This window comes from Alexandromys fortis, unplaced genomic scaffold (genome assembly GCF_014885135.2).
Source record: "Alexandromys fortis isolate MF-2015 unplaced genomic scaffold, M_Fortis_MF-2015_v1.1 scaffold_80, whole genome shotgun sequence".
Lineage (NCBI taxonomy): Eukaryota > Metazoa > Chordata > Mammalia > Rodentia > Cricetidae > Alexandromys > Alexandromys fortis.
The window spans coordinates 2,753,243-2,779,244 of NW_026068174.1; the positions used below are offsets into that span (position 1 = coordinate 2,753,243).

At 40.3% G+C, this 26,002-nt stretch overlaps 1 protein-coding gene across 1 annotated transcript in view; it reads right to left on the bottom strand.

Annotated features, from left to right (window-relative positions):
• The window catches only part of Rhot1 (ras homolog family member T1), a 71,101-nt gene that overhangs the window by 42,266 nt on the left and 2,833 nt on the right, over window positions 1–26,002 (bottom strand). Inside the window, exons 2-7 of the mRNA XM_050128582.1 lie at window positions 14,945–15,003; window positions 10,656–10,737; window positions 8,083–8,126; window positions 7,614–7,667; window positions 6,078–6,130; window positions 545–560 (exon numbers count right to left, since the gene is read on the bottom strand). Of these exons, the coding sequence (XP_049984539.1) occupies window positions 545–560; window positions 6,078–6,130; window positions 7,614–7,667; window positions 8,083–8,126; window positions 10,656–10,737; window positions 14,945–15,003 (308 nt within the window). The remainder of the gene's footprint in view (window positions 1–544; window positions 561–6,077; window positions 6,131–7,613; window positions 7,668–8,082; window positions 8,127–10,655; window positions 10,738–14,944; window positions 15,004–26,002) is intronic.

Sequence of the window (26,002 nt, forward strand, 5' to 3'; positions counted from 1 at the left end):
TTTTTTTTTTTTTTTTTTTTTTTTTTTTTTTTTTTTTTTTTTTTTTTTTTTTTTTTTGCTACTAGACCTGGGCTCTGGAACAGTTGTCTTATATTTAGCAGGTGGCATGGTAGCTTTGTTCTGAGGGTGTGACAGGGACAATGTAGTCATAGTCTCAGCAAAGCCATCTGGTTATACTGTTTCTCCATTCACCTATTGCCAGGCATCTTGATTGCAAGGTTTAGCCTTTGTGAGAAAAGGAGCTAAAAACTAATATGCAAATGTTCATAAGACATACACGTTTTTATGTCTTGGGAAGACACTGAAAAGGCTGATTGCCAGTTTTGCAGAAAGCAAATCTAGTTCCCCAGTCAAGCTGTCTTGAATGATTGCATGTCTGCAGGCCAGAAGAGGGCACCAGACCTCATTACAGATGGTTGTGAGCCACCATGTGGTTGCCGGAAATTGAACTCAGGACCTTTGGAAGAGCAGGCAATGCTCTTAACCACTGAGCCATCTCTCCAGCCCCTGAGACAGGAGGATTTTGAGTTTAAGATCAGTTTACACTACACGGGGAGAACCTGTTTCAAAACAAATAAACAATAAGGTGAAAAAGTACACCAGTCTAGGGAAAATCAATACTCAGGAAAGTAAGTGTCCTCATGTTCTTCAAGGAAGGAAAACGTGAAAATCAAGGACAAGTTCACCCATGACTGCATTTACACACACTACAGCTTCAAGCGACAAAAGACATTTGCACATGGCCCCACAAAGGCCACCAGCAAAGCATAGTGGTATAAACCTTTCATCCTGACTACCTGGAGACAGAAGCAGGAAGATTACAAGTTTGAGAATAGCCTGGGAAATATGAGAGTCTACATCTATAAAATGAAATGAGATTAAATAAAAATAAAACAAGGTCCACAAAGCAGCCACAGTATTTTAGTGGTGATTTCTAAATTTTGTCAAAGTTTCTAAATTCAGTGGCAAAAGTTGGTTCTTCCTAGATACTGGCCAAAGTACGCTCTTCTCCAGAGAGGCCTTCTTAGAAGTAGCTCCAACAAGGAGAGAGCGGCAAGAGCATGTGGGCATTGTGGCCTTTAAGGCATGACTGTTCAATACAACATTCTATGATGATGGTCTTTTTTTCTTTGCTTTTTGAGACTGGGTCTTTCTAAATAATCCTGGCTATCCTAGAACTCGAAATATAGACCAGGCTGGCTAAAACTCATGGAATCCCTTGTGCCGACCCCTCCTGAGAAGATGACTGTCTTTAGCAGCACTATTAACCATACCACTAGCCACAGACAGGTGCTGTGCTTCTGAAATGTGGACGAGTACACATCAGGGGAACTTAGAATTAAGTTTTATTTCACTTCAATTAACTTAAATTGCCACAAAGAAAAGTGGGTAACAGCACTGGACAGCTGAGAGTCACTCTTTCCTTCCAATTTGTCAGTAACTCACTGCAAAGCTTAAGAAACAAGGAAGAGTCAACACAGAGCTGAAGGCCCTAAGTCACAGTTTCCCATCCATAAGGAAAAAAGACAGGGGCATCAGATTTCCAGAGTAGGAAAGAACAAAAATGCTCAAAAAGAATTCTGAAAAACTGAGCCAGGAGCCGGATGTAGACAATTAATATTTAAAACATGATTTTCCTAACATATTAAAAGATTAAAATGGGAGCTGGAGAGATGGCTCAGTGCTCTTCCAAAAGACCTGAATTTTGCTCGCAGCACCCACATGGTGGGCTCACCAACAATTATAACTCCAGTTACAGAAGATCTAATGACCTCTTATAGCCTCTGCAGCATGCATAAAGTGCAACAAACTTCACACATACATATAAAAAAACAAGTAAATAAATCATTTTTTTAAAAAAGTGGTGCCAGGAGTGGTGGCACAAACATTTAACAGCAGCACTCAGGAGGCAGACAGATCTTTGTGAGTTTGAGTTCAGCCCCGTCTACAAGGTGAGAACCTGTCTCAAAGGTTAAAATAAATAAAATAAATGAATGAATGAATGCCAGGCATAAATGCACCAGAGGCAGACACCTTTAATCCCAGCACTTGGAAGGTAGAGGCAAGTGGAGCTCCGTGAAGTCAAGTGAGACTATATTGTGAGATTTTATCAAAACAAAACAAAACAAAACAAAAACAAACAAAAAAAAAACAGAAGGGAGAAAAAGAGAAAGGAAAGAGAGAGAGAGAGAGAGAGAGAGAGAGAGAGAGAGAGAGAGAGAGAGGAAGGAAGGAAGGATAATAAAAATAATGTTTGTCCAATTAAATACTGGAAGGAAATTTTTTTTGAATTAAAACTGAAATCATCTGCTTGGTGGTACTGGTGCATGCGTTTAATCCCAGCACTCAGGAGGCAGAGGCAGCAGGCAGATTTCTGTGGGTTTGAGGCCAGCCTGGTCTACATAGTGAGTTCCAGGAAAGCCAGAAATACACAGTGAAACCCTATCTTGAAACACCAAAAGCAAGTGAAAACATTTATGCAGAGAACTACCATTCTATGTAAAAGTTACTGAATGTGTTCTCTTGCCTTTTCCCCCATCACACTTGTATCTTCCAAGGAACTGCATAGAACCTCCTTGCATGAATTACTAAAAAAGATTTCCAGAGCATATTAGAGAAGTTATATATAAGCTTTATTTATTTATTTATTTATTTATTTATTTATTTATTTATTTAAGACAGGGTTTCTCTGTTGCTTTGGAGCCTGTCCTGGAATTAGCTCTTATAGACCAGGCTAGCCTCAAACTCAGGGAGATCCACGGGCTAATTTGATTCTTGATCACCCACATGCATCCAGGACAGATATTAACCTTTATCCCCATTACAGATGAGGAAACTAGAGAGTCAAATGAAGTCAGAGGCTTATAGTTTCTAGTGGCCAAACCAGATCTCAAAAGTTGCTCAACATTTTCCAAGTTCTATGCTCTGCCCAGTGTACACACCTCACTAAAGAAACAACTCAAAAGGCACATAACGCTGGTAAAGAGAGACTCCTAAACAGACTCAAGCAGCAGTCTGTGATCAGAAACGGACGGTTACTAAAACATTTAACCTGTCAGTAACTGCGAATCTTCAGTGTCAGAGCTGTTTTCTGCTTTGCTCTCAAATCCGTTTCTAATCACTCCTGTCCCTGCACGTATGTGGTGGCTTACTAAGGTAGGTAAACAGCTGACAAAACCAGTGTAGAGGGCCAGGGACATGGCTCAGCAGGTAAGGGCACTTGCTGCCAACCCTCAATTCCATTCTGGAACCAACAATAAAAGGGGAGAACAAAATTCATTTGGTTTGCTCCTCCTACCCCCCAAATATAAGAATTTGATTCTTATTGAGATCTACAAAAATTTTTCTCTGCTCCCCTCTCTGCCTTTCCCCGCCCTTTCAACCTTCTCCCAAGGTCCCCATGCTCCCAATTTACTCAGGAGATCTTGTCTTTTTCTACTTCCCATGTACATTAGATCCATGTATGTCTCTCTTAGAGTCCTCATTGTTGTCTAGGTTCTCTGGAATTGTAATTTGTAGGCTGGGTTTCTTTGCTTTATGTTTAAAAACCACTTAGGAGCATATGTGATAATTGTCTTTCTGGGTTTGGGTTACCTCACTCAAAATGATGTTTTCTAGCTCCATCCATTTGACTGCAAAATTCAAGATGTTATTTTTTTTCTGCTGTGTAGCACTCCATTGTGTAAATGTACCACATTTTCCTTATCCATTCTTCGGTAGAGGGGCATTTAGTTTGTTTCCAGGTTCTGGCTATGACAAACAAAGCTGCTATGAACATAGCTGAGCACATGTCCTTGTGGCACTATTGAGCATCCTTTGGATATATACCCAAAAGTGGTATTGCTGGGTCTTGAGGAAAGTTGTTTCCTAATTTTCTGAGAAATCACCAAACTGATATCCAAAGGGGTTGTACCAGCTTGCACTCCCACTAGCAGTGCAGGAGTGTTCCCTTTTCCCCACAACCTCTCTAGCGTAAGCTGTCATCAGTGTTTTTGATCTTGGCCATTCTTACTGGTGTAAGATGGAATCTCATTTCCTTAAGTGTCTTTCAGCCATTTTAGATTCCTCTGCTGAGAGTTCTCTGTTTAGGTCTGTACCATTTTTTTTTTATTGGATTATTTGTTCTTTTGATGACCAATTTCTTGAGTTCTTTGTATATTTTGGTGATCAGACCTCTGTCTGATGTGGGGTTGGTGAAGACCTTTTCCAATTCTGTAGGCTGTCATTTTGTCTTGTTGACTGTGTCCTTTTACAGAAGCTTCTCTGTTTCAGGAGGTCCCATTTATTAACTTTTTCTCTCAGTGTCTGTGCTACTGGGGTTATATTTAAAGACTGGTCTCCTTTGCCAATGCATTCAAGTGTACTTCCCACTTTCTCTTCTATGAGGTTCAGTGTAGCTAGCTTGTCTTTGATCCGCTTGGACTGGAGTTTTGTGCATGGTGATAGATATGGATCTATTTTTTCTTCTACATGTTGATATCCGACTATGCCAGCACCATTTGTTAAATATGCTTTCTTTTTTCCATTTGACATTTTTTGCTTCTTTGTCAAAAATCAGGTGTTCAAAAGATTGTGGATTAATATCTGGATTGTTTTGTCTATCCTGGGTTTTTTGCTTTGCCGTATGAAGTTGAGTACTGTTCTTTCAAGGTCTGTGAAGAATTTTACTGGGATTTTGATGGGCACTGCACTGAATCTAGATTGCTTTTGGTAAGATTGTCATTTTTACTATGTTAATTCTGGCTACCCAAGAGCATGAGAGATCTTTCAACTTTCTGATGTCTTCTTCAATTTCTTTCTTCAAAGATTTAAAGTTCTTGTCATACAAGTCTTTAAATTGTTTGGTTAGTTACTCCGAGATATTTTATGCTGTTTGTGGCTGTTGTGAAGGGTGATGTTTCTCTGATTTCTTTCTCAGCCCATTTATCATCTGTGTACAGGAGGGCTACTGATTTTTTTGAGTTAATCTTGTATCCTGCTACATTACTGAAAGTGTTCATGTTAAGTTCCTTGGTAGAATTTTTGAGGTCACTTATATAAACTATCATATCATCAGGAAATAGTGAGAGTTTGACTTCTCCTTTTCCAATTTGTATTCCCTTGATCTCCTTTTGTAGTCTTATTACTCTAGCTAGGACCTCAAGAACTACATTGAGTAGATATGGAGAGAGTGGATAACCTTGTCTTGTTCCTGATTTCAGTGGGATCACTGGGAGTTTCTCTCCATTTAGTTTGATTTTGGCTGTTAGCTTGCTGTATATTGCCCTTATTTTGTTTAGGTATGTTCCTTGTATCCCTCCCTGCTCTCTCCAAGACCTTTATCATGAGGGGATGTTATATTTTGTTGAAAGCTTTTTCAGCATCTAATGAGATGATCATGTGGTTTTTATTTTTCAGTTTGTTTATATGGTGAATTACGCTGACAAATTTTCATATGTTGAACCATCCGTGAATCTCTGGGATAAAGCCAACTTGATCATGGTGGATGATGGTTCTGATGTGTTCTTGGATTCGATTTGCCAGTATTTCTTTGTTTTGTTTTGGCTTTTTTTGAGACAGGGTTTCTCTGTAGCTTTGGAGCCTGTCCTGGAACTAGCTCTTCTAGACCAGGCTGACCTTGAACTCACAAAGATCCCCCTGCCTCTGCCTCCTCAGTGCTGGGATTAAAGGCATGCATCACCACCACCCACCTAGATTTATTTATTAGTTTATGTGAGTGTTTTGCCTGCATGTATACCTGTGTACCAAACTTTTGCCTGGTGCTTAAGGAGGTGGTGAGTCTCTGTGGGTACCGGGAATTCAATCCAGGTCCTTTGAAACAACAAGTGCTATTAACCACTTCAGCCCTAAATCCAGCATATCGTACTTTGACACCTACGTGTGCACACACAAATACACAAATACACACAACACAAATAAATAAATATTTGAAAGAAAAACCAAATTGGGAACATGTTAATAATCAGTAGATCTAAGTAAAGACTTGACAGATATGTTTGTTACTGCTTCTTACATCTTTTCTCTAAGTCTGAAATTTTCCAAAAAAAAAAAAAAAAGTTTGAAAGAAAAAAAAATACCTGCTGTCTTTGTCTGTTCTTTCATTTATGAGAGGAATCCATCGGCTTGTTACCTAAAACGAAAATAAGTAGTAGTTACGCCATGATGGAGATCTTCTTTGAAAAGCTGGACACCTTTAATCCCATCACTCAAGAGGTAGAGGCAGGAAGATTTCTGAGTTCAAGGCCAACCTGGAGTTCCAGGCAAGACAGGGTGGCATCCTGAGATTCAGATTCAGTCTTAAAAAAAAGCCAGGCAGTGGTGGCGCAAGCCTTTAATCCCAGCACTCGGGAGGCAGGCAGATCTTTGTGAGTTTGAGGCCAGCCTGGTCTACAAGAACTAGTTCGAGGACAGGCTCCAAAGCCACAGAGAAACTTTGTCTCAAAAAAACCAAAAAATAAAAATAAAAATGTGGCAGGCTGGGCAGTGGTAGCAGATGCTTTTAATCCCAGCACTCAGGAAGCAGAGACAGGCAGATCTCTGTAAGAACGAGTTCCAAGAAAGGTTCCAAAGCTACAAAGAAACCCTGTCGGAGCTGGAGAAATGGCTCAGAGGGTAAGCGCACTGGCTGCTCTTCCAGAGGTCCTGAGTTCAAGTCCCAGTAACCACATGGTGGCTCACAACCATCTCTAATGAGATCTTGTGGCCTTGTTCTAGTGTGCACGTGGGTAGAACACTGTATACATAATAAAGAAAATCTTAAAAAAAAAAAAAAAGAAAAGAAAAGAAACCCTGTCTCAAGGGGCTGGAGAGGTGGCTCAGCAGTTAAGAGCACTGGCTGCTCTCCCAGAGGTCCTGAGTTCAATTCCCAGCAACTATATGGTGGCTCACAACCATCTGTAATGAGATCTGGTGCCCTCTTCAGGCCTGCAGGCAGAATACTGTACACATAATAATAAATAAAATCTTGAAAGAAAGAAAGAGAGAGAGAGAGAGAGAGAGAGAGAGAGAGAGAGAGAGAGAAAGAAAGAAACCCTGTCTCAAAACCCCCTCCTGCAAAAAGGTGGCAGAACAAAAAAGAAAAAGCATACTTTACTAAAAATTATTATATGATTATGAATGTTCTGTCTGCAAGTGCATGCCTGGTGCCCAGAGGCCAGAAGAGGGTGTCAGAGCCCCTGGAACTCAAATGGAGTTACAGGCGAAGAGTAGACTCTGAGTCATTTTATTCTGAGTCATATTTCCTCTACTTTGTTAAGAGTCCTTAATGTCCCACTAAAACTAGGCAGGGTGGCACATATTTGGAATCCCAGGCTAAAGCAGAAAGATCATGATTTCTAAGCCAGCCCAGGCTACAGAGTAAGACCCTATCTTAAAATCAAAAACAAATCTGGAGCAGTGGCAGAGCACGCCTTCGATCCCAGCACTCTGGAGGCAGAGGTACATGGATCTCTGTGATATCCAGGCTAGCCTGATCTTCAGAGCTGGTTCTAGGAGACAACCAGGGCTACACAAAGAAACCCTGCCTTGAAAAACAAAAATAAAAGGACTCACCTCAAAATAAATAAATAAACCATATCACATTTAATTTAAATATAAAGAAAATTTAAATATACCTTATCAATAGAATGTTTATTGTTAACAGCATAAACTATGCAGATGACATTAGCCTAGAAGAAAAATAATAATAATAAATTAATGCCATGTTGAAATAAAATATACACAACAGGATTTAATTATCAACCATCTAAGATTTGAGCCAAAGGAAGAAATTTTTTGAAGCCTGTTTATAAGAAAGTATCCCTCAAGAACTAGAGCAAAAATACAGACTCAAATACCAATGATAACAACAAAGAGTTGAGAAATTCCTGTTAAACGAGCATGGTAGCAACATGCCTATACAGCACTCAAGAAGTGGAGGCAGGGGGAATCAATACAAGCCTTAACTACACTGGGAATTCAAGGACAGTCTGAGCTACAAGAAACTGTCTCAATCCACAACTGCCCCCAAGAAGACAGACTCATAGGATTATCACTGTTCATGTACATGTGTACACACACACAAAATAACTTTTTTACACATACCTGTGATATTTCTTGATGAAGTTGTTCATCACTCTGTTCTGCTTCTATAAATGATAAAAGTCAGAATTTTGTATTTCAAAAACTTTCATAACTAATAATCAAGCCAAAAAAAAACTATGTAATATGCACCTAAAGAAATTGACATAGATGGTCCTACAGTTAAGAGCACTTGTTGCTGTTTGAGAGGACCTCGATTTGGTTCCTAGCACCTACATAGCAGCTCGTAACTCTAACTCCAGAGTCAAGGGATCCAACAACCTCTTCTGGCCTCCATAGGCACTAGGTATGACTGTGATACATTTATATACCTACAGGCACAGATACATACTCATAAAAATTAATAAATATTCAAAATGATATAGTATAGAACAAGTTAAGTTACCAAAATAAGAATAATCCAGAAGAAAAAGCTGAACCAAGATAAGGAAGGTGGTTAGTAAGGAAGGAGTATTGGAGAGGATTCGAGCACTGAAGGGCAGAGGCACTGTATCATAAAGATCTAGGCCAGTATCTGGTGTAGAGTTGAAAAAGGATCAGGAAGCCGGGTGGCGGTGGCTCACACCTTTAATCCCAGTACTTGGGAGGCAGAGGCAGGAGTATCTTTGAGTTTGAGGCCAGCCTGGTGGACAGAGTAAATTCTAGGACAGTCAGGGCTGTTACACAGAGACACTCTATCTTGAAAATGAAAAAAGAAAAGAATAAGGGTCAGGCTAAAGAGATCAGCAACTCGAGAAAGAAGACTGAGTACTTACTTCAGTGCCAGAAGCTCAGACAAGAATCTGGACACAGAGCCCAAGACTAGACACTATCAGCAGAGTGGATACGAGCAATAACAACAAAGGCCCAGAGGCAAAACTACGGCCTGAGAATGAAGAAAGAAGAGCTTTTCTTTCTTGACTGGTAAGATGACTCAGTGGATAAGAGTTCTTGCTGCCAGGCCTGAGCTCGATCCCTGGAACCCAACATGGTCAAAGAAGAGACTCAAATCCAACAAGGTATCCTCAGACCTCTACACACATGGCAGCTCACTGATATCCACATACATACTAAGTAAGTAACTAAACTCAGTAATATGTATAATTGACAATCATCAGAAACAGTAAGATGAACTCTGTGTGTCTTTGGAGTGAACATGTGTACATGTCTGTGCATGTACATGTGTATGGAAACTAGACATTGATGTCAGGTGTCTTCCTCTATCATTCTCACTCTTTTTCCAGACTGGTATGTTTACTGAACTCGCAGCTCATAAACTGGCTCAACTGGCTGGCCAGTGAGCTCTGAGATGTGCCTGGTTCTGCCTCTTCCCAGTGCGGGCATTACTGCCAAAGTGCCCAGCTATCAGATACCCGAACTCAGGTCCTTATGCTTGCTCAGCAAGGCAAGTGTACACATGTTCACTTACTGAGCAATCTCCCCAGCTTCCAAAGTAGCCATCTTGTTGAATTCTTTATGTGTTCTTAAATTTCTAAAACCTTTTGTTACATATAGAATTCCTGGCGACCAAAATCAGGGCTAGGAAAATACTTTGTAAATGAGTTACAGCCACAGCCCCTCAACGAATTTAAAATTCAGAATCTACTTATATGAATATATATGTGTGTAAGGTATACATGCATATGTATATGCATAGTCACATTTGTGTGACTACAAGTGTACATACCGCAGGTGTCTGCAGTGGCCAGGGGCACTGAATAACCCTGAGGCTGGAGTTACAGCCACCCGATGTATGTGCAAGGGACTGGATTCAGATCCTCAGCAAGAGTAGTATATGACCGAGTCAAGTGGTGGTGGCACACGCCTTTAATCACAGCCCTCAGGAGGCAGAGGCAGGTAGATCTCTGAGTTGAGGCCAACCTGGTCTACAGAATAAATTCCAGGACAGCCAGGGCTACACAGAGGAACTGTGCCTCAAAAAAAAAAAAAAAAAAAAAAAAAAAAAAAAAAAAAAAAAGAGTAGTATATGATTTTGTTTTGTTTTTATTGAGCTATACATTTTTGTCCGCTCCTCTCCCTTTCTACCCTTTTCCAGGACCTCCAATCTCCCAATTTACTCAGGAGATCTTGTCTTTTTCTCGTTCCTTGTAGATCTATTTATGTCTCTCTTAAGGTCCTCTTTGTTGTCTAGGTTCTCTGAGGTTGTTAACTGTATACTGGTTGTTCTTTGCTTTATGTCTAAAAGCCACATATGAGTGAGTACATATTATATTCATCTTTCTGGTCTGGGTTACCTCGGCCAATACAGTTTTCTCTAGAGCCATCCATTTGTCTGCAAATTTCAAGATGCCATTATTTTTTACCGCTGAGTAGTACTCCACTGTGTAAATGTACCAAATTTTCTTTGTCCGTTCTTCAGTTGAGGGGCATCAAGGTTGTTTCCAGGTTCTGGCTATTATGAGGTATGATTGAGCATCCTTTGGGTATATACCCAAAAGAGGTATTACTGGGTCTTAGTGGTATGTGATCTTAAACACTGAACTTCTGAACATTTTTAAAAGCTCAGGTAGGTTCTATTTTCAGGGCTATTAAAAATTAACTCCAGAGCCTCACTCACAAGAGACCACCGATTTTACCTGAATAATCGACAATGTGTGTTGGAACTCTCTCAGGAGTGACATCAGCTGGAATGGTGATTTCTTCTGCCCGAGGAGGAACCTTTATTTAAAAACAAACACAAAAAAGGATAAATGTGGAGAAATTATCCATCAAACTTACTAACAGAGCATGTAGATTTATCTGTATCAGGCCCTTCTTTGAAAGCTATTATGTCAGGTATGCACTATGTTCTAAAATGCTTTCATCAGGGTGCTTTATCATATAAAACTACAAAATAACCACATTTTTAAAAATTTTTTTTATTTACATTGGTGTTTTTTTTTAATTGAGAATAAGAAAAAAAGTTTCCGCCTCCTCCCAGCCTCCCATTTCCCTCCCCCTCCCCCCAACATTGGTGTTTTGTCCACATGTATGTCTGTGTGAGGGTGTCAGGTCCACCAGAAATGTAGTTACAGAGAGCTGTGAGTCACCATGTGGTTGTTGGGAACTGAACCAGATCCACTGGAAGAGTAGTCAGTACCCTTAAGTGCTGAGACATTTCCCCAGCCCCATAAAAACATTTAAGGACCAGCAAGATGGCTCAGTAGATAAAGATGCTTGCTGCTAAGTCCAACCACCCAGGTAATCAGACCTTTGATGCCCAAAACCCTCATGGTAGAAAGAGAGAACTTACTCCCAACAAGTTGTCCTTTTGCCTCCAAATGTGCACTGTGGTACATATGCACATAGACAGATAACTGTAGTAGGTACCAAAGAGTTCCATAAAAGCCCAGAATGGAGTATAACAAAGGTTTATTTATTTGAGGATAAATTCACAGTGTACTGGGAACTGGAACCAAATCCAGCAAAGAGGGACACGCACGCACGCTTCTTGTCTGCACTTATAGTACATGAAACCATGCCCAAAGTGGGCAGGTAAATTAAAGGCTATAGGCTGAAGGAGTTCCCACAACATATAACAAATAAAAATGTAATAAAAATTAACAAAAATTAAAAAAATTAAAAACCAAGAAAAAAGTAAGTTTCCAGCAGAGATATAGCACAATGGTAGAGTGCTTGCCTAGCAAAAGTCCAGCCCCTAGGACACAGTCAGAGGCTATAATAAGGACATCTCGAGTGTTTCACAAACTTAAAACAATTCTTAATTTTGTATTCAAATATTAGAGGTTTTTTTCTTTTTTTTTTTTTTTTAAATGTATGGTTCTCAGGGCCTGGAGAGATGGCTCAGAGGTTAAGGGCACTGGCTGTTCTTCCAGAGGTCTTGAGTTCAATTCCCAGCACCCACATGGTGATTCAATACCATCTATAATGAGATCTGGTGCCCCTTCTGGCATGTGTATACATAATAAATAAATTTATTAAAAAACATGATTCTCATTCTGTTTTGTTGAGAATTTAAAACACTTTGCAAATAAGGAGCTATGTTAATCCAAGGCAGTCCTGACGAGTGTAACTCGGGGGTGGAGAACTTGTCTAGCACATGCAACTTTGGGTTTAATCCTCAGCCTGACAAAACCCACAAAAATACAAAACAAAAAAACCTTCAAGGTAACCAATAAATATTAATTTTATGTAGGCTAGATAACCGGTTGGCTAAGGTAGCCTGTGTTTAATAATTCCACATTTCAGAAAGATGCACAGTTTTAACAAAACTGCAAAGTGTGGTGGCTCGATCCTTTCTTTTTGATTATCTTTTATGTGTATGGGTTCTGCTTACATGTGTATCTGTGAACCACAAGCATGCCTGGTGCTCTTGGAGGCTGGAAAAGGGCACTGGATCCCCTAGAGCTTGAGTTACAGACAGTTATGAGCCACTCTCTGGGTACTGGAAATCAAACCCAGGTACTGTGGAAGAGCAGTCAGTGCTCTTGACTGCTGAGCCTTTTCTCCAGCCCCAACTGCATGATTTTCAATTAGGGGAAAAAGCCATATTCACACAAAAGAGGAATACCCTTAAACAATTTTAACTTCAGTTAAACATTTAAAATTTATTTCTTCTCTTCTTCTTCTCTCTCTGAAACTCTTTCTCTCTCTTCCGCCATTCCTGTCCCCAGATGCCAGTCTTCCCTCACCCTTCTCTCTTAATAAAACTTCCCACATTAAAAAAAAATATATATATATACATATACATATATATATTTGAGACGGGACCCCACCATCTCATTATGCAGTGTTAGCTGGACTGGAACTCACTGTGATTCATTAAATTATTATTTGATTCTTCGTTAATGCTAGGGGGAACAAAGAAAAAAAGCAGCCATAGAATTATGAACGCTGAAAATGCTACCAATGAGAGATAAAGCTCTTGCTTGCTATGTTCGAGACCCTGGATTCAATCCCAGCCACAAGAATCCAGAAAAACAAAGACACTGCCTAGCTCAGCAATAAAACCATAAGGCTATGCCTTTCTAAGAAGAGTAAGGAAAGGGTAAAGGCAAACTCTAACATTCATTTTATTTTTAATTGTGTGTGTGTGTGTGTGCACATGCACTTATATGCCACATGTGTCGGGGGGAGAAGTGGATGCTCAGGAGCTAAAATTATAGTTATGAGTCATCTAACACGGGTGCTGGGAATTGAATGCGGGTCCTCTGGAAGAACAGCTCTTAGGTACTGAGCTATCTCTCTAGCCTCAGATTCTGACATTAATAATACTTTGGAAGAAACAAAAGATAAGCCAGGCCTATAATCTCACTATTTGGGAGGCAGAGGTGGAAGGATCAGAAAAAAAGTTCAAGACCAGCCATGCCTGCATACTAAGTTTGAGGCCAACCTGTGCTATGCAACCTGTGCTGTGCCTCAAAAAATAGAATAAACTGATGATAACAAAATCCAAATTTTTTTTATTTTTTTTTATTTTTTTTATTTTTATTTTTTTTGAGATAGGATTTCTCTGTATAGCATTGGAGCCTTTCCTGGAACTCACTCTGTAGTCCATGCTGGCCTCGAACTCACAAAGATCCACCTGCCTCTGCCTCCCAAGTGCTAGGACAAAAGGTATGTGCCATCACGCATGGGAAAATCCAAAATTTTGTTATGCTGTAGCACTGATGCTGCTTTCTCTAACAATACCATAACTTTACAGCATCTCCTCACACTGGGATTCCCAAAATGTAAATAAGTGTAGCCCAGTATGGTAGTGCATACATGCAGTCACAGCACCAGGAAGTGGAGGCAGAAGATCAGGAGTTCAAGGCCATCCTTCGCTACATGGTAAGTTTGAGGCTAGCCTGAGTTATATGAGACTCTGTCTCAAAATACCAATAATAGATATATTATACATACATACATATATATTATTAATAATACCAGCCTGTTCCTGGTAGCACCTCACTATTAATTTACTGTCAAACACAATTCTTTGGACCTGTAGGCAACATAGATGAATTCATTTCTAACTTGTGAAGCAGGTATATAATATTAGTTCTGTCAGGATTCTAGTAGTCAGACAAAAATATCTCACAAACTGACAGCTCCAGGCAGAAGATAAACGGTACCCAGATGGCAAATCTAGTTTCAATTCATACAACACTCAGCATCTCTTTCACGACTGGGGTTCTGGAAAACATTTTACTTTTAAGAACAGGTCACACAGGTGATCATTTTTGCTACCATTTTAAAAACAACTACGACAAAGAGATGACAAATGACACGACCATTGCTGGTGAGACAGCTCAGGGCCTGGCCAACAGGACTGACGGTGTGAAGCTGACACTGAGGCTCCCGTGGAAGAAGTAGAGAACTGACTCACACTAGGTGTCCTGATAGCTGCTGTGCTGTGGCAAACACACACACAGTGTAAAATACAAAATTTTAATGACAAAGGCAAAGGCACAAAATGAGAACTTAGGCTCTTTCTTAAGGTGAAGTCCTCTATAAACTAATAAGAGCTTTTTAAAAGTCCTGACTTTTGGGAGCTGGAGAGATGGCTCAGTGGTTAAGAGCACTGGCTGCTCTCTCAGAGGACCCAGATTCAATTCCTAGTACCCACATGGCAGCTCACAACTGTCTGTACCTCCTGTTCCAAGGGATCTGACACCTTCACACTAATGTACATTAAAAAAAAAAAAGTCCTGAAGTCGGGCAGTGGTGGTGCACACCTTTAATCCCAGCACCCAGGAGGCAGAGGCAGGCAGATCTCTGTGAATTCAAAACCAGCTTGGTATACAGAGAGAGTTCCAGGACAGCCAGAGCGACACACAGAGAAACCCAAGTCCTGACTGGAAGAAACACATGAAGGTAATATTGACATTTCACTTTAACTTATTTTTCATAAATTTAAAAAAAAGGAACATAAAATGTTTACCTCTTCCGGAAATTCTTCACTGACCAGAGACATAATCAGTGATGTCTTCCCAACTCTAGCTGTTAAAAGAAGAAAAGTACATTACTTTAATAAGCTATTTTCGTCTCACAGGAAGCCAAATCCAGTAACCACATAGTTTATTAGCTCTTTGGAGAAAGAATAAGCCCATTTCACAGCATCACAAAATCTCCTGTAGCTCAGGTGTATCAGCACTTGCCTGTAATTCTTCCAACTACTTGGGGAAGCTGAGGAAATAGGACGTCAGGTGTGAGGAAAGAACAAAACAGTAACAAAAACCTTCCTGCATTACCTACTGAGAATTGCATAAGAACTGATCCTTAATATAAACTGTTTAATGTTCCCAAAAATTCCTAAATTTTCACTATTATAAATTATGCTTTTGTACACTATAAAGATTTGTCACTCATATTAGTTTAATAAAACGCTAATTGGTCATTAGCCAGGTAAGGCGATCAGACTAGGAGAATTCTGGGAAGAGGAAAGGCAGAGGAAGCAAGCTGAGAACGCATCACTGATAAAAGATTCCAAGCCACATGGCTAACCACAGACAATTTAAGTTTTAAGAGCTAGTTAGTAACAAGCCTGAGCTAATAGGCCAAACAGTTTATAATTAATATCAGTCTCTGTGTGTTTCTTTGAGACTGAATGGCTACGAGACTGGGTGAGACAGAAACTTCCATCTACAAATAGCATCCAGTGCAGGGCCTAGAGAGGAATATAAGACAGAAGAAGATAGCTCTCAGTCAGTCTCATTCTGAGGATTCCTGGAGGCAGGATTGCCTTTTTGGACTGAGGTAGAGGTAAGAGTCAGTGGCTGGCTGTTTTGCTTTCTTGACTTTCAAGTGGAACCCCAGTATCTGTCTCTGGGTTTTGATTAATTGTACTATAATTGGCACCCAGTGTTTGGGGCATGAAACTGTGACCCTAAGATTAAGAGTCTCATGCTCTACCAAATAACTGACCTAGCTGTGCTACCTTTCTTTGGATATATGTCTATCAAAATTCAAACTTTCCGTTTTGATCTGAATAATGTTTCAATTTTCCAAAGTGAACAAAAATTTTCCTACAATAATATCTGAAGTCTCCAGGAAGAAGATGGGGGCCTACAACAAAGATTACACCTGGTTCATATATTATCATACAGTTGATAGCACCACTTGAAGATCGCCACTGGACAACAAACTGCTCGGAAAAATTTCGAGGTGGATAGCTGAGATGATCCAGACTAACAAATTACTCTAACCAGGAGTTGAGACAAGCCCTGCACTTTCCCAATACACAGACTGGACAAAAAATGATACAGCTACCTCTCCCTGGACTTGACAACCAAAAAGATGATCTTTTTAGGATCACCTAAAGATACGGATGCCCTCAGAGAGCTGCAGAAAGACACTGGACAATGGAAAAAAACTTCTGAATTAAATCAGCTGGTGACCTCAGAATGGAAACCAGATGTGTTACGTTGGGGAAGGGGTTTCTCTCTTGTTTCCACAGAAGAAAAGCTACGGATACCATCAAAATTAATCAAGATTAAATTTTAGGGCTGGAGAAACGGCTCAGTGGTTAAGAGCATTGCCTGCTCTTCCAAAGGTCCTGAGTTCAATTCCCGGCAACCACATGGGGGCTCACAACCATCTGTAATGGGATCTGGTGCCCTCTTCTGGCCTGCAGACATACAGACAGAATATTGTATACATAATAAATAAATAAATATTTTAAAAAAGATTAAATTTTAAAAGGAGAAACCTCTTGAGAAAAAGAAATAACAGCTCATCCACAGAGATGACAATCATACAGATTAGGGAACCTCATAAGGGCTGGGGCAGGGTTTGGTTCTTGTCTTTCCAGGAAAACAGAAAACATCCATCTTTGGTAAGTCAAGAGACCTAGGACATCTAGATGCCCAAAGAAGAAAAGATAGCTGTCCAGAAAGAATCACCAAGTAAAAGGTAGACCTAAGAGCCAATGGGCTGGCTGCTTTGATTTTTTGGTCTTTGTGTTGAACACAAAAAAAAAAAACTAAATGGTTAACAGTGTGTTTAAAAATATGCATAGGCTTGGGAGAGAAAAGAAAAATAGAGAAAGTCCTTAAAAAAAAAGAAAGAAAGAAAAGAAAAAGGAAATAGAGTTGTCGAGCGTGGTGTCTCATGCCTTTAAACCCAGAACTTGGGAGGAGGCAGGAGTATTTTTGGGAGTTCAAGGCCAACCTGGTCTACAAAGTAAGATCCAGGACAACCAAAGATACACAGAGAAACCCTGTCTCAAAAAACCAAAAAGTAAAAATTAAAAATAAAAGAAATAGAGTAAGAAAAAAATGCCACATACAGATCTAAAATACACAAAGAATTTGGATACTATATGTTATTGTATTGACTTTGAGTTGTTTAACTGCTGAAGATGGAGCAACAGACTGCTACCTGAGATGATCCAGCCTCACAGACTACTCCAGTCTGAACTTGACCATAATCCTAAATTTTCTTTGGTTCACCATAAGATTATCAGTGTACCCAATCAGCAGGAAGTAGCCTAAAAAACTATGCCCACATTTCCAAAAAACAGATTATGAATGTTTGCCTTTGTTTAGAGCGCCGGTTACAAGTTGTTATGTTTAATGATCAGGAAAAAGTGAAACAAAGGATATCAGATTTAAGGTTTTTGTTTTAAAAAGAAAAAAGGGGGAAATGCTGTGGGATAATGCTCTTGTGCACTGTTAAGATTTGTCACTCATATTAGTTTAATAAAATGTCAGGCAGGAAGCAAAAGTGGGGCAACCACACTAGGAGAATTCCGAGAAGAGAAAAGGTAGAGACGCAGTCACCAGCCAAACGTAGAGAAAGCAAGATAAGAATGCCTCACTGATAAAAGGTACCAAGCCAAATGGCTAAACATAAATAAGAATTATGCATTAATTTAAGTTGTAAAAGCTAGTTAATAATAAGCCTGAGCTAATAGGCCAAACAGTTTAAAATTAATATATAAGCCTCTGTGTGTTTCCTTGGGACTAAACAGCTGCAGAACTGGGCAAGACAGAAACTTCCGTCTACAAATAATAATGTAATTCATATTTTACACATAAATTCCTTGAAATGGAATTCAAGTTAGCACATGGTCTGTTCTGTATTTAACTGACACTGTTAATTATGTTCACAAGCGAATACATCAATTTACATCCTTACCAACAGAAGATACACATGTACATTCCTTCCTTTTTTGTTCTACATTTTAAGAGCTGGGAACAAGGCAAAAAAGCAAAAATTTTCTGTCCCAGTGATCTTTATAATAAAAGAAAGTTAAAATCTCAATCTTTATTCTTTATATGACTTCTCTATTGTAGTAACTTTTCTGATCATATAATTACCACAGTCAAACCAAGTCTGTCCAAGCTCCATCTACCTGTTATGTTAGTCTCTGCCACAGTGGCAAAATACAATTTCAAAAACAAGTCCAAATATGAAAGATGGTAATTTTTAAGAATTGGGAACAACCTCGGTCCCTTCTTAAACGACTAAAAGAAAGAATGAACTGAAAGCACAAGACAGATCCTAGAAAATGATGAATGGCCAGAACACACAGGAGAGTGCACTGGTCCAAACAGCATGGAGAATTTATGCAAGTTGAGAGACAAATTATATGGCTTAACAGGTAGCTTCTAGCTCTAGTTTTTATCGACTATTTTATTCTTTTATTATTTTATGTGTTCATGTGTATGTGTGTGTGTATATACACAGAGTCCAGAAGATAGTGCTGAAGCTGGAGTTATGCTTGTGAACTGCCCTGTATGGGTGCTAGGAAATATCTCTGGGTCCTCTGGAAGAACAGCAAGCACTCCTAACTACTGAGTCATCTCTTATAACTGGAGGTTTCTCTCCTGCACATCAGTTCCCAAATAATCACTCTGAGACTTAATATTAGTTATAAATTGATCTATTAGCTCAGTCTTACTATTAGTGAAGTCTTACAACTTAAATTAAGCCACTTCTATTATTCTATACTTTACCACAAGGCTCATAGCTTGTTACGTCAAATCTTGCTTCTTTGGCAGCTACTGACATCTCCCTGATTCTACCTTCTTTCTTCCTGTATCTGTTTGGATTTCTGCCCTGCCATAGGCCAAAGCAGCTTCTTCATTTACCAACAGTTTAAAAAAAAAAAACCATATTCATAACATACAGAAGGGCATCCCACATCAATCTCTCTCTAGACCCTATACAGACTTTTTGATATTCTTGTGTCAAAAAAGGCTTGGCCTTTATTCATATGACTCAGAACAAATTATTTGTTTTGATCAGAGTCAACATTACAAAACTTCTAGAGCCGCCTGGCGGTGGTGGCGCACGCCTTTAATCCCAGCACTCGGGAGGCAGAGGCAGGCGGATCTCTGTGAGTTCGAGACCAGCCTGGTCTACAAGAGCTAGTTCCGGGACAGGCTCCAAAACCACAGAGAAACCCTGTCTCGAAAAACCGAAAAAACTTCTAGAGCCTAACTAACAATATTAGCTTATACAGCTCTCCAGTTTTCAGACAGGAAATGTACAACTCAGAGACAGCGATTTCCGTTAAGATCTCACTAAAAGCTGAGTTGTGAACCTAAGAAAATAGCTTGTCTCCTGATGGTCAAGCAAGAGTTCTCTTTTGCCATACTTTTAAAGACTGCTAAGAGTACAGAAAGGGGCTGGGAGTGGTAGCGCACATCTTTATCCCAGCACTCAGTTAGGGTTTATTTATTTATTTGTTTGTTTGTTTGTTATGTATACAATATTCTGTCTGTATGCCTGCCGGCCAGAAGAGGGCACCAGACCCCATTACAGATGGTTGTGAGCCACCATGTGGTTGCCAGGAATTGAACTCAGGACCTTTGGAAGAGCAGGCAATGCTCTTAACCTCTGAGCCATCTCTCCAGCCCCCTAGAAATTCTTAAGAGCAGGACTATTTGCTTTTCAGTACAGCATCCCTCGCACTAAGCAAACCAAATGGCCAACTCATTAGAATTACCTTCTTCCTAGTCAAGGCTGCGTTCTTTCCCTCAGACCCACTGGTCTCCTGTGAGTTCCAGAATAGAGAGAACAGCACTATGAGGAAATAGGGCAGTCCTGCCTTCCTGAACAGCAGCAGGCTCCTCTCTAGCTACAGATCTGTGACTAGACATTCATAGATAGCCTCTTACACAGCAAAGGAGACACTGGGGAGTGAAGAAGACAACCAAACAACTTCACTGTGCTTGAAGACACAGACACCCAATTAAAGGGGCTAACTCAATTAAAGTCATTTGTTACCACTTCTCAGGGTGTGATTTTATTTATTTGCTCACATCCTACCTCATCTAGAAAACAATTTAACTCACTACGTTATAAAAATTCCATCTAGAGCCGAACATGATGGCACACTTTTAATCTCAATACTTGAGAGGCAGAGGCAGGAGGATCTCTTTGAGTCCAGTGGTCTACATAGGGAGTTTCAGGTCAACTAGAGTTACACATTGAGACTCTGTCTCAAAAATAAATAAAACTTTTCTCTTCTGTGAGTTCGAGGCCAGCCTGGTCTACAAGAGCTAGTTCCGGGACCGGCACTAAAAGCTACAGAGAAACCCTGTCTCGAACCCCCCCCCCCCCCAAAAAAAAAAACTTTTCTCTTTCAACTGCTCCAGAAACATTTCCAGGAGGAAAAGAAATCCTCAATTTTTTAAATATATTATACTAGTTAAAATTTATATTTGCTATAAAGATTATAGTATATTACGTAAAATATATTTATAATAAAATATATGACAATGTATTACAAATAAAATGTTACAACCAATATATAAACTGCAATGTAAGCTTATTTGATATAAATATTTAACATATTAATACAAAGGATAAAAATTATCTTTTGTTAGCCAACTATCTAATGTTCTCTATTCTACTTTGCCTGAGAAATAGTTCAGTGATTTATAAAATGCAAGGTCAAAATTATTCTGAAAGACAGAGGCCTCTGATCTAATTCATTACAGCACACCACCTGTCTGAGACTCCATGCTTCTAAACAGGTCATCCTTGGTAAAATATAATACAGAACAGATTTATCTGGGTTTGAAATTTCTGTCTTTTTGTCAGATCTTTTGAATGTCTAGTTCCAAATGACAGAAAATTCCTAATATTTATGAAGGAGAAGTAACCATTCTGCCGTTCTAATTATCACCCTTCTAGCCATAATGACTAATTTCCTTGCTAACAAACACCCTTCAATTGGCAAAAGAAATGGTTCTTTTCATCTTGTGTTTCTTTATTAAGAATTCTCAGTTCAGGTCAGGTGGTGGTGGTGAAAACCTTTAACCCCAGCTCTTGGGAGGCACAGGCAAGTAGAACTCTGTGAGCTCAAAGCTAGCCTGATCTACAGAGAAAATTGCATGACAGTCAGGACTACTCAAACCCTGCCTCAATAAACAAACAAACAAACAAAAAGCCTCTTCCTAAACAACTGTAATCAGAAAGAATAAAGTGGGGAGGAAGGCAACTATGCAGTTATACTTATTAACTAGCAACTTTTAGCATTCAGAAAAATAATCCCAGCAAGGATTTTCCCCATAATGGGAGAAGGACGGCCGTGGATATGCCAGTCTGACCTACATAAGCTTTCCAAACAAACCTGGGCTACAAAGTAATACTTTCTCTCAAAAGGAGGGAGGAAGAAAGGAAGGGAGGGAGTAATTATGTTGTTCCCAAGGAACTATTAAAGGTATTGTGGCTTACACAAATGTGATGGTGTAGGTACACACCTTTACTTCCCAGCCCTCAAGAGGCAGAGGCAGGTGGATCTCTGTGAGCTGGAAGCCAACCTGGTGGTCTACAGAGTTAGTTCACTGATCTTAGGTAGGTGATGGCATGGAGAACTAATGACCACACCTATAATCTACCTCTCTCCAAGTCTGACCAACACAGTGCAGGTAGTACCTGAAGAGCAAACAAGATATTAGAGAGTAGGGGGAGGGGCACACATATTTGAGTACTCGGAAGTGCACATACTGCCACAGTGCGTGTGTAAAGGTCACGAGACAGCTTTCATGAGTTGGTTCTCTCCTTCCACCATGTGGGTCCAGGGACTGAACTCAGGTTGTGAGAGTCGGTAGCATGCACCTTTGCCCCATAAGCTATCGTGGCTGGTCTGACTTTTTAAGAAAACTATCCTAGGTAGCTGGAGAGATGGCTCTTCCAAAGGACCCAGGTTCAATTCCCATCACCCACATGGCAGTTGCAACCTGTCTGTAATTCTAGTTCCAGGGGATATGACACCCTCACACAGACATATATGTAGGCAAAACACCAATGCATATAAAATAAAACTATTTTTTTTAAAAAGTAAGAAAATTATCCTAGCCAGAGGTGATGGTGCATGCCTTTAGTCCCTGCACTTGGGAGGCAGAATCTCTGTGAGCTCGAGGCCAGACTGCTGGTCTACAGAGTGAGTTCCAAGATAGCCAGGGCTACACAGAGAAACCCTGTCTTGAAAAAGAGGAAGGAAGGAAGGAAGGAGGGAGGGAGGGAGGGAGGGAGGGAGGGAGGGAGATCCCCTAGCTGAAGTTACAGAAGGTTTGAGCCACCTTGTTGGTGCTGGGACCCAAACCCAGATCCTCTGGAAGATCAGCCAGAGCTCTTACCCATGCCCTGCTTTTTTAGGTAGGTGTTGGGGATCCAAGTTCAGGTTCTCATGCTTCAGTGATAGGCACTTTACCAACCCTTTAAGGGTGGATTCTGATTCATAGGTGTCAATGAAATAGAAAGAATCTTTCTACAAACAAAATATATTCTTCATGAAGAACAAAAGACCTTGTGCAAACATCCTATAATGTATGCTGTAATGGTAAGCTATTATATCTTATTTGAGCTCTCTGAGAACCTAGTTCTGGAAACAGGGCTGCTTCTCACCCCCATTTCAAACCCAAATATGTTTGTCCTACAGTGCCCACCAAGGTTTTGTTTTGTTTTGTCTGGAGTTAGAAGAGGGAATAGCAAAACAGCCCCAGACCAAGAGTAAAATTATTGTGCCCTCAAGAATAGTTAAAAGGCCGGGCGGTGGTGGCACACGCCTTTAATCCCAGCACTCAGGAGGCAGAGGGAGGCAGATCTCTGTAAGTTCGAGGCCAGCTTGGTCTACAAGAGCTAGTTCCAGGAAGGCTCCAAAGCTACAGAGAAACCCTGTCTCGAAAAACTAAAAAATAGTTAAAAGATGAACAATTTCCAACAGAGGTTATAATCATTTATCCCATGATATAAAAGTGCTTGCCATAAGCAACAGAAGCCAGAAGTTCTGCCAACCATGGGATGCTCATTCGTGGACAGTGAAATAACAAATATCAGCATCAGCAAAAAAGGTAAATTTGCCAATTTTACAATTTTAGAACCTACAAATGCCTAGAAGAAGTCGACTGGCGAAGGTCCTTTAAGGTCTTTTGGAAGCCACAACCCAGGGGACACTCTGCTCTGCCTGGGACTCCCTCTATCTTGAACTCTAGCTGAATAGGGCTTTCATAGTCAGATTTTTTTTAACTCTTAGATTTATTTATTTATATTTTATGTGTAGAGGTATCTTGTTTGCATGTATTTCTGTGTACCAAGTGTGTACTTGGTGCCCACTCTGGAATTGGAATTGCAGACGAATGTGGGCCACCATGTTGGTGCTGGGAAAGGAATCCAGGTTCACTGGAAGAGCAATCGCTCTTAACCATTCAGTCATCTCTCCAGCAGCCCATGTCAATCTCTACTAGATGTTCTGTGCATTCGATGTGAGGACCTGTTACTGTCTATCACCTATCAACTTATCTGTCACTTACTATTTATTCTTTTGACTTTGGCTTGCTATATACCTAACTCAATCATTCACAACCCAATGTATGGCAATTGTAGATCATTCTCCAGACTATTCAGAATATATCATTATTACAAGGCGTCCTCCTAGATCAGTGGTTCTCAACCTGTGGGTCTCAATCCCTTTCGGGGCCTAACAATGTTTTCACAAGGGTGATAGCCTGCATATCAGATGTTTACATTACAATTCATAACCTAGGGCCTTAATCATGCTAGGCAAGTGTCTGTGTGTGTTTCTTGAGAAGGGTTTCTCTGTATAACCCTGATTGTCCCAGAACTCACTCTGTAGACTAGGCTGGACTCAAACTCACAGAGATCCATCTGCCTCTGCCTCACAAATGCTAGGCCCAGCTGTGAGTACACTTTTAAGACTTTTAGGATTATGTTTTGTGATAACAGTAATTTACTTTTGATCTGATCTGAATGGTATTTGATAAGCAGTAATTAAGATATGACATAGATAACATTTAAAATACCTTGTCATTCTCTGCAATCTCTGCCTAAAGATTTTACAGACAGCCTAAGTTCCTTCATCTCTTCACTAAGTAGAAAGCAGTTAGTTAGCATGATGCCTAGATGGATCATATGGGCCAAGAAGCCGGGCAGCAGTGGTGCATGCCTTTAATCTCAGCACTTGGGAGGCAGAGGCAGCCAGGTCTCTGTGAGTTAGAGGCCAGCCTGGTTTACAGGGAGAGTTCCAGAACGGGCTCCAAACTGCCACAGAGAAACCCTGTCTTGAAAAACCAAGATAGATGGATGGATGGGGCAAGAAAATATCCTTTCCACCTCAACAGTACAGCAAGATGTCTACGACAACACAATATTGAAACCATTCACCATTTCGGAGCAACAGCGAATGAAGTTGGCGCTGCCTGGTTCAGGAACAGACACTGACAGGAGTATAAACAGAGCCACACAAAAGAACAGACTTGAAATCCACAAGACCAGAAAGAACGGATGCTTCTTTCTCTTTGCCTCCTCCACTCCCAACTACCTTAAAGCAACTGGAAGCTAGATATGCTTAAATACATTAAAAGCTTAAATCCTGACCACTTTTTTCTAACACTAGAGGAATCTCAAAAGGAGGGCCTGTGAGACTGCTCAGCAGAGAAGGGCACTTGCCTAACTACCAAAGTCCAATCCCCAGAACCCACATGGTGGAAGGAGAAAACAAACTCCCGTGAATTGTGCCCAGATTTACAGACACACAAATAAACAAATGTAAGAAATAAATTTTAAAAGTAAGGTTTAGGCTAGATGGTAGCAGCACACACCTTTAATCCCAGCACTCACTAGGCAGAGGCAGGTAGATCTCCAGGTTTGAGGACAGCCGGAGCTACACACAGAGAAATCCTGTGTGTAAGGGAAAAAAAAAAGAAGAAAGGGAAAAAAAGAAAGAAAATAAGGTTTAAAAGGATTTCTCTACCAAATACCAGCCATTAAAATAACTGAAATCCTACAATCAATCGAGTATAACTATACTTCAAATATTAAAATTTGAAAGCATATGTACACAAGGGCTGAGACCCTCACTTGAGTGCTTGCCTAGCCAGCACCGAGTCTTAGGTTTAATAGCAAGCACAGCAGAAACTAAGAAGGTGGCATAAACCAATAATCCCAGCGCTCAGGCAGGACAACTGGAGGGTCAAAAGTTCAAGGCAGGCAGCCTAGCAAATTTAATACTTTATTTCAAATGAAAAAGGAAGGAGAGGGGAGGACAAAAGGAGAGGTTGTTGTTTGGTTGCTTGAGGTTTTTTGAGACAGGGTTTCTCTGTGTAGCACTGGCTATTCTAAGATTCTCTCTGTAAACCAGACGGGCTTCAACTCAGATATCCGCCAGCCTCTGCCTCCCAAGGGCTGGGATTAAAAGGCACATTAAAAAGTGCCACCACAGCTGGGCGGTAGTGGTGCATACCTTTAATCCCAGCACTCGGGAGGCAGAGGCAGGTGGATCTCTGTGAGTTTGAGGTCAATCTGGTCTACAGAATAAGTTTCAGGTCAGGCTCCAAAGCTACACAGAGAAACCCTATTTCAAAAAAAAAACAAAAAAAATCAACTCTGCACACATAGAAAAGGAAAGAAGACTTCACCAGAAATGGTGGAGTGAGTCAGAGATCAGAGCTTTGGAATTACTAAGAATTAGGAGAGGAAAGGGGATGATAAATCAGAAAAGACCAACTAGGAAGAATTCCACAGG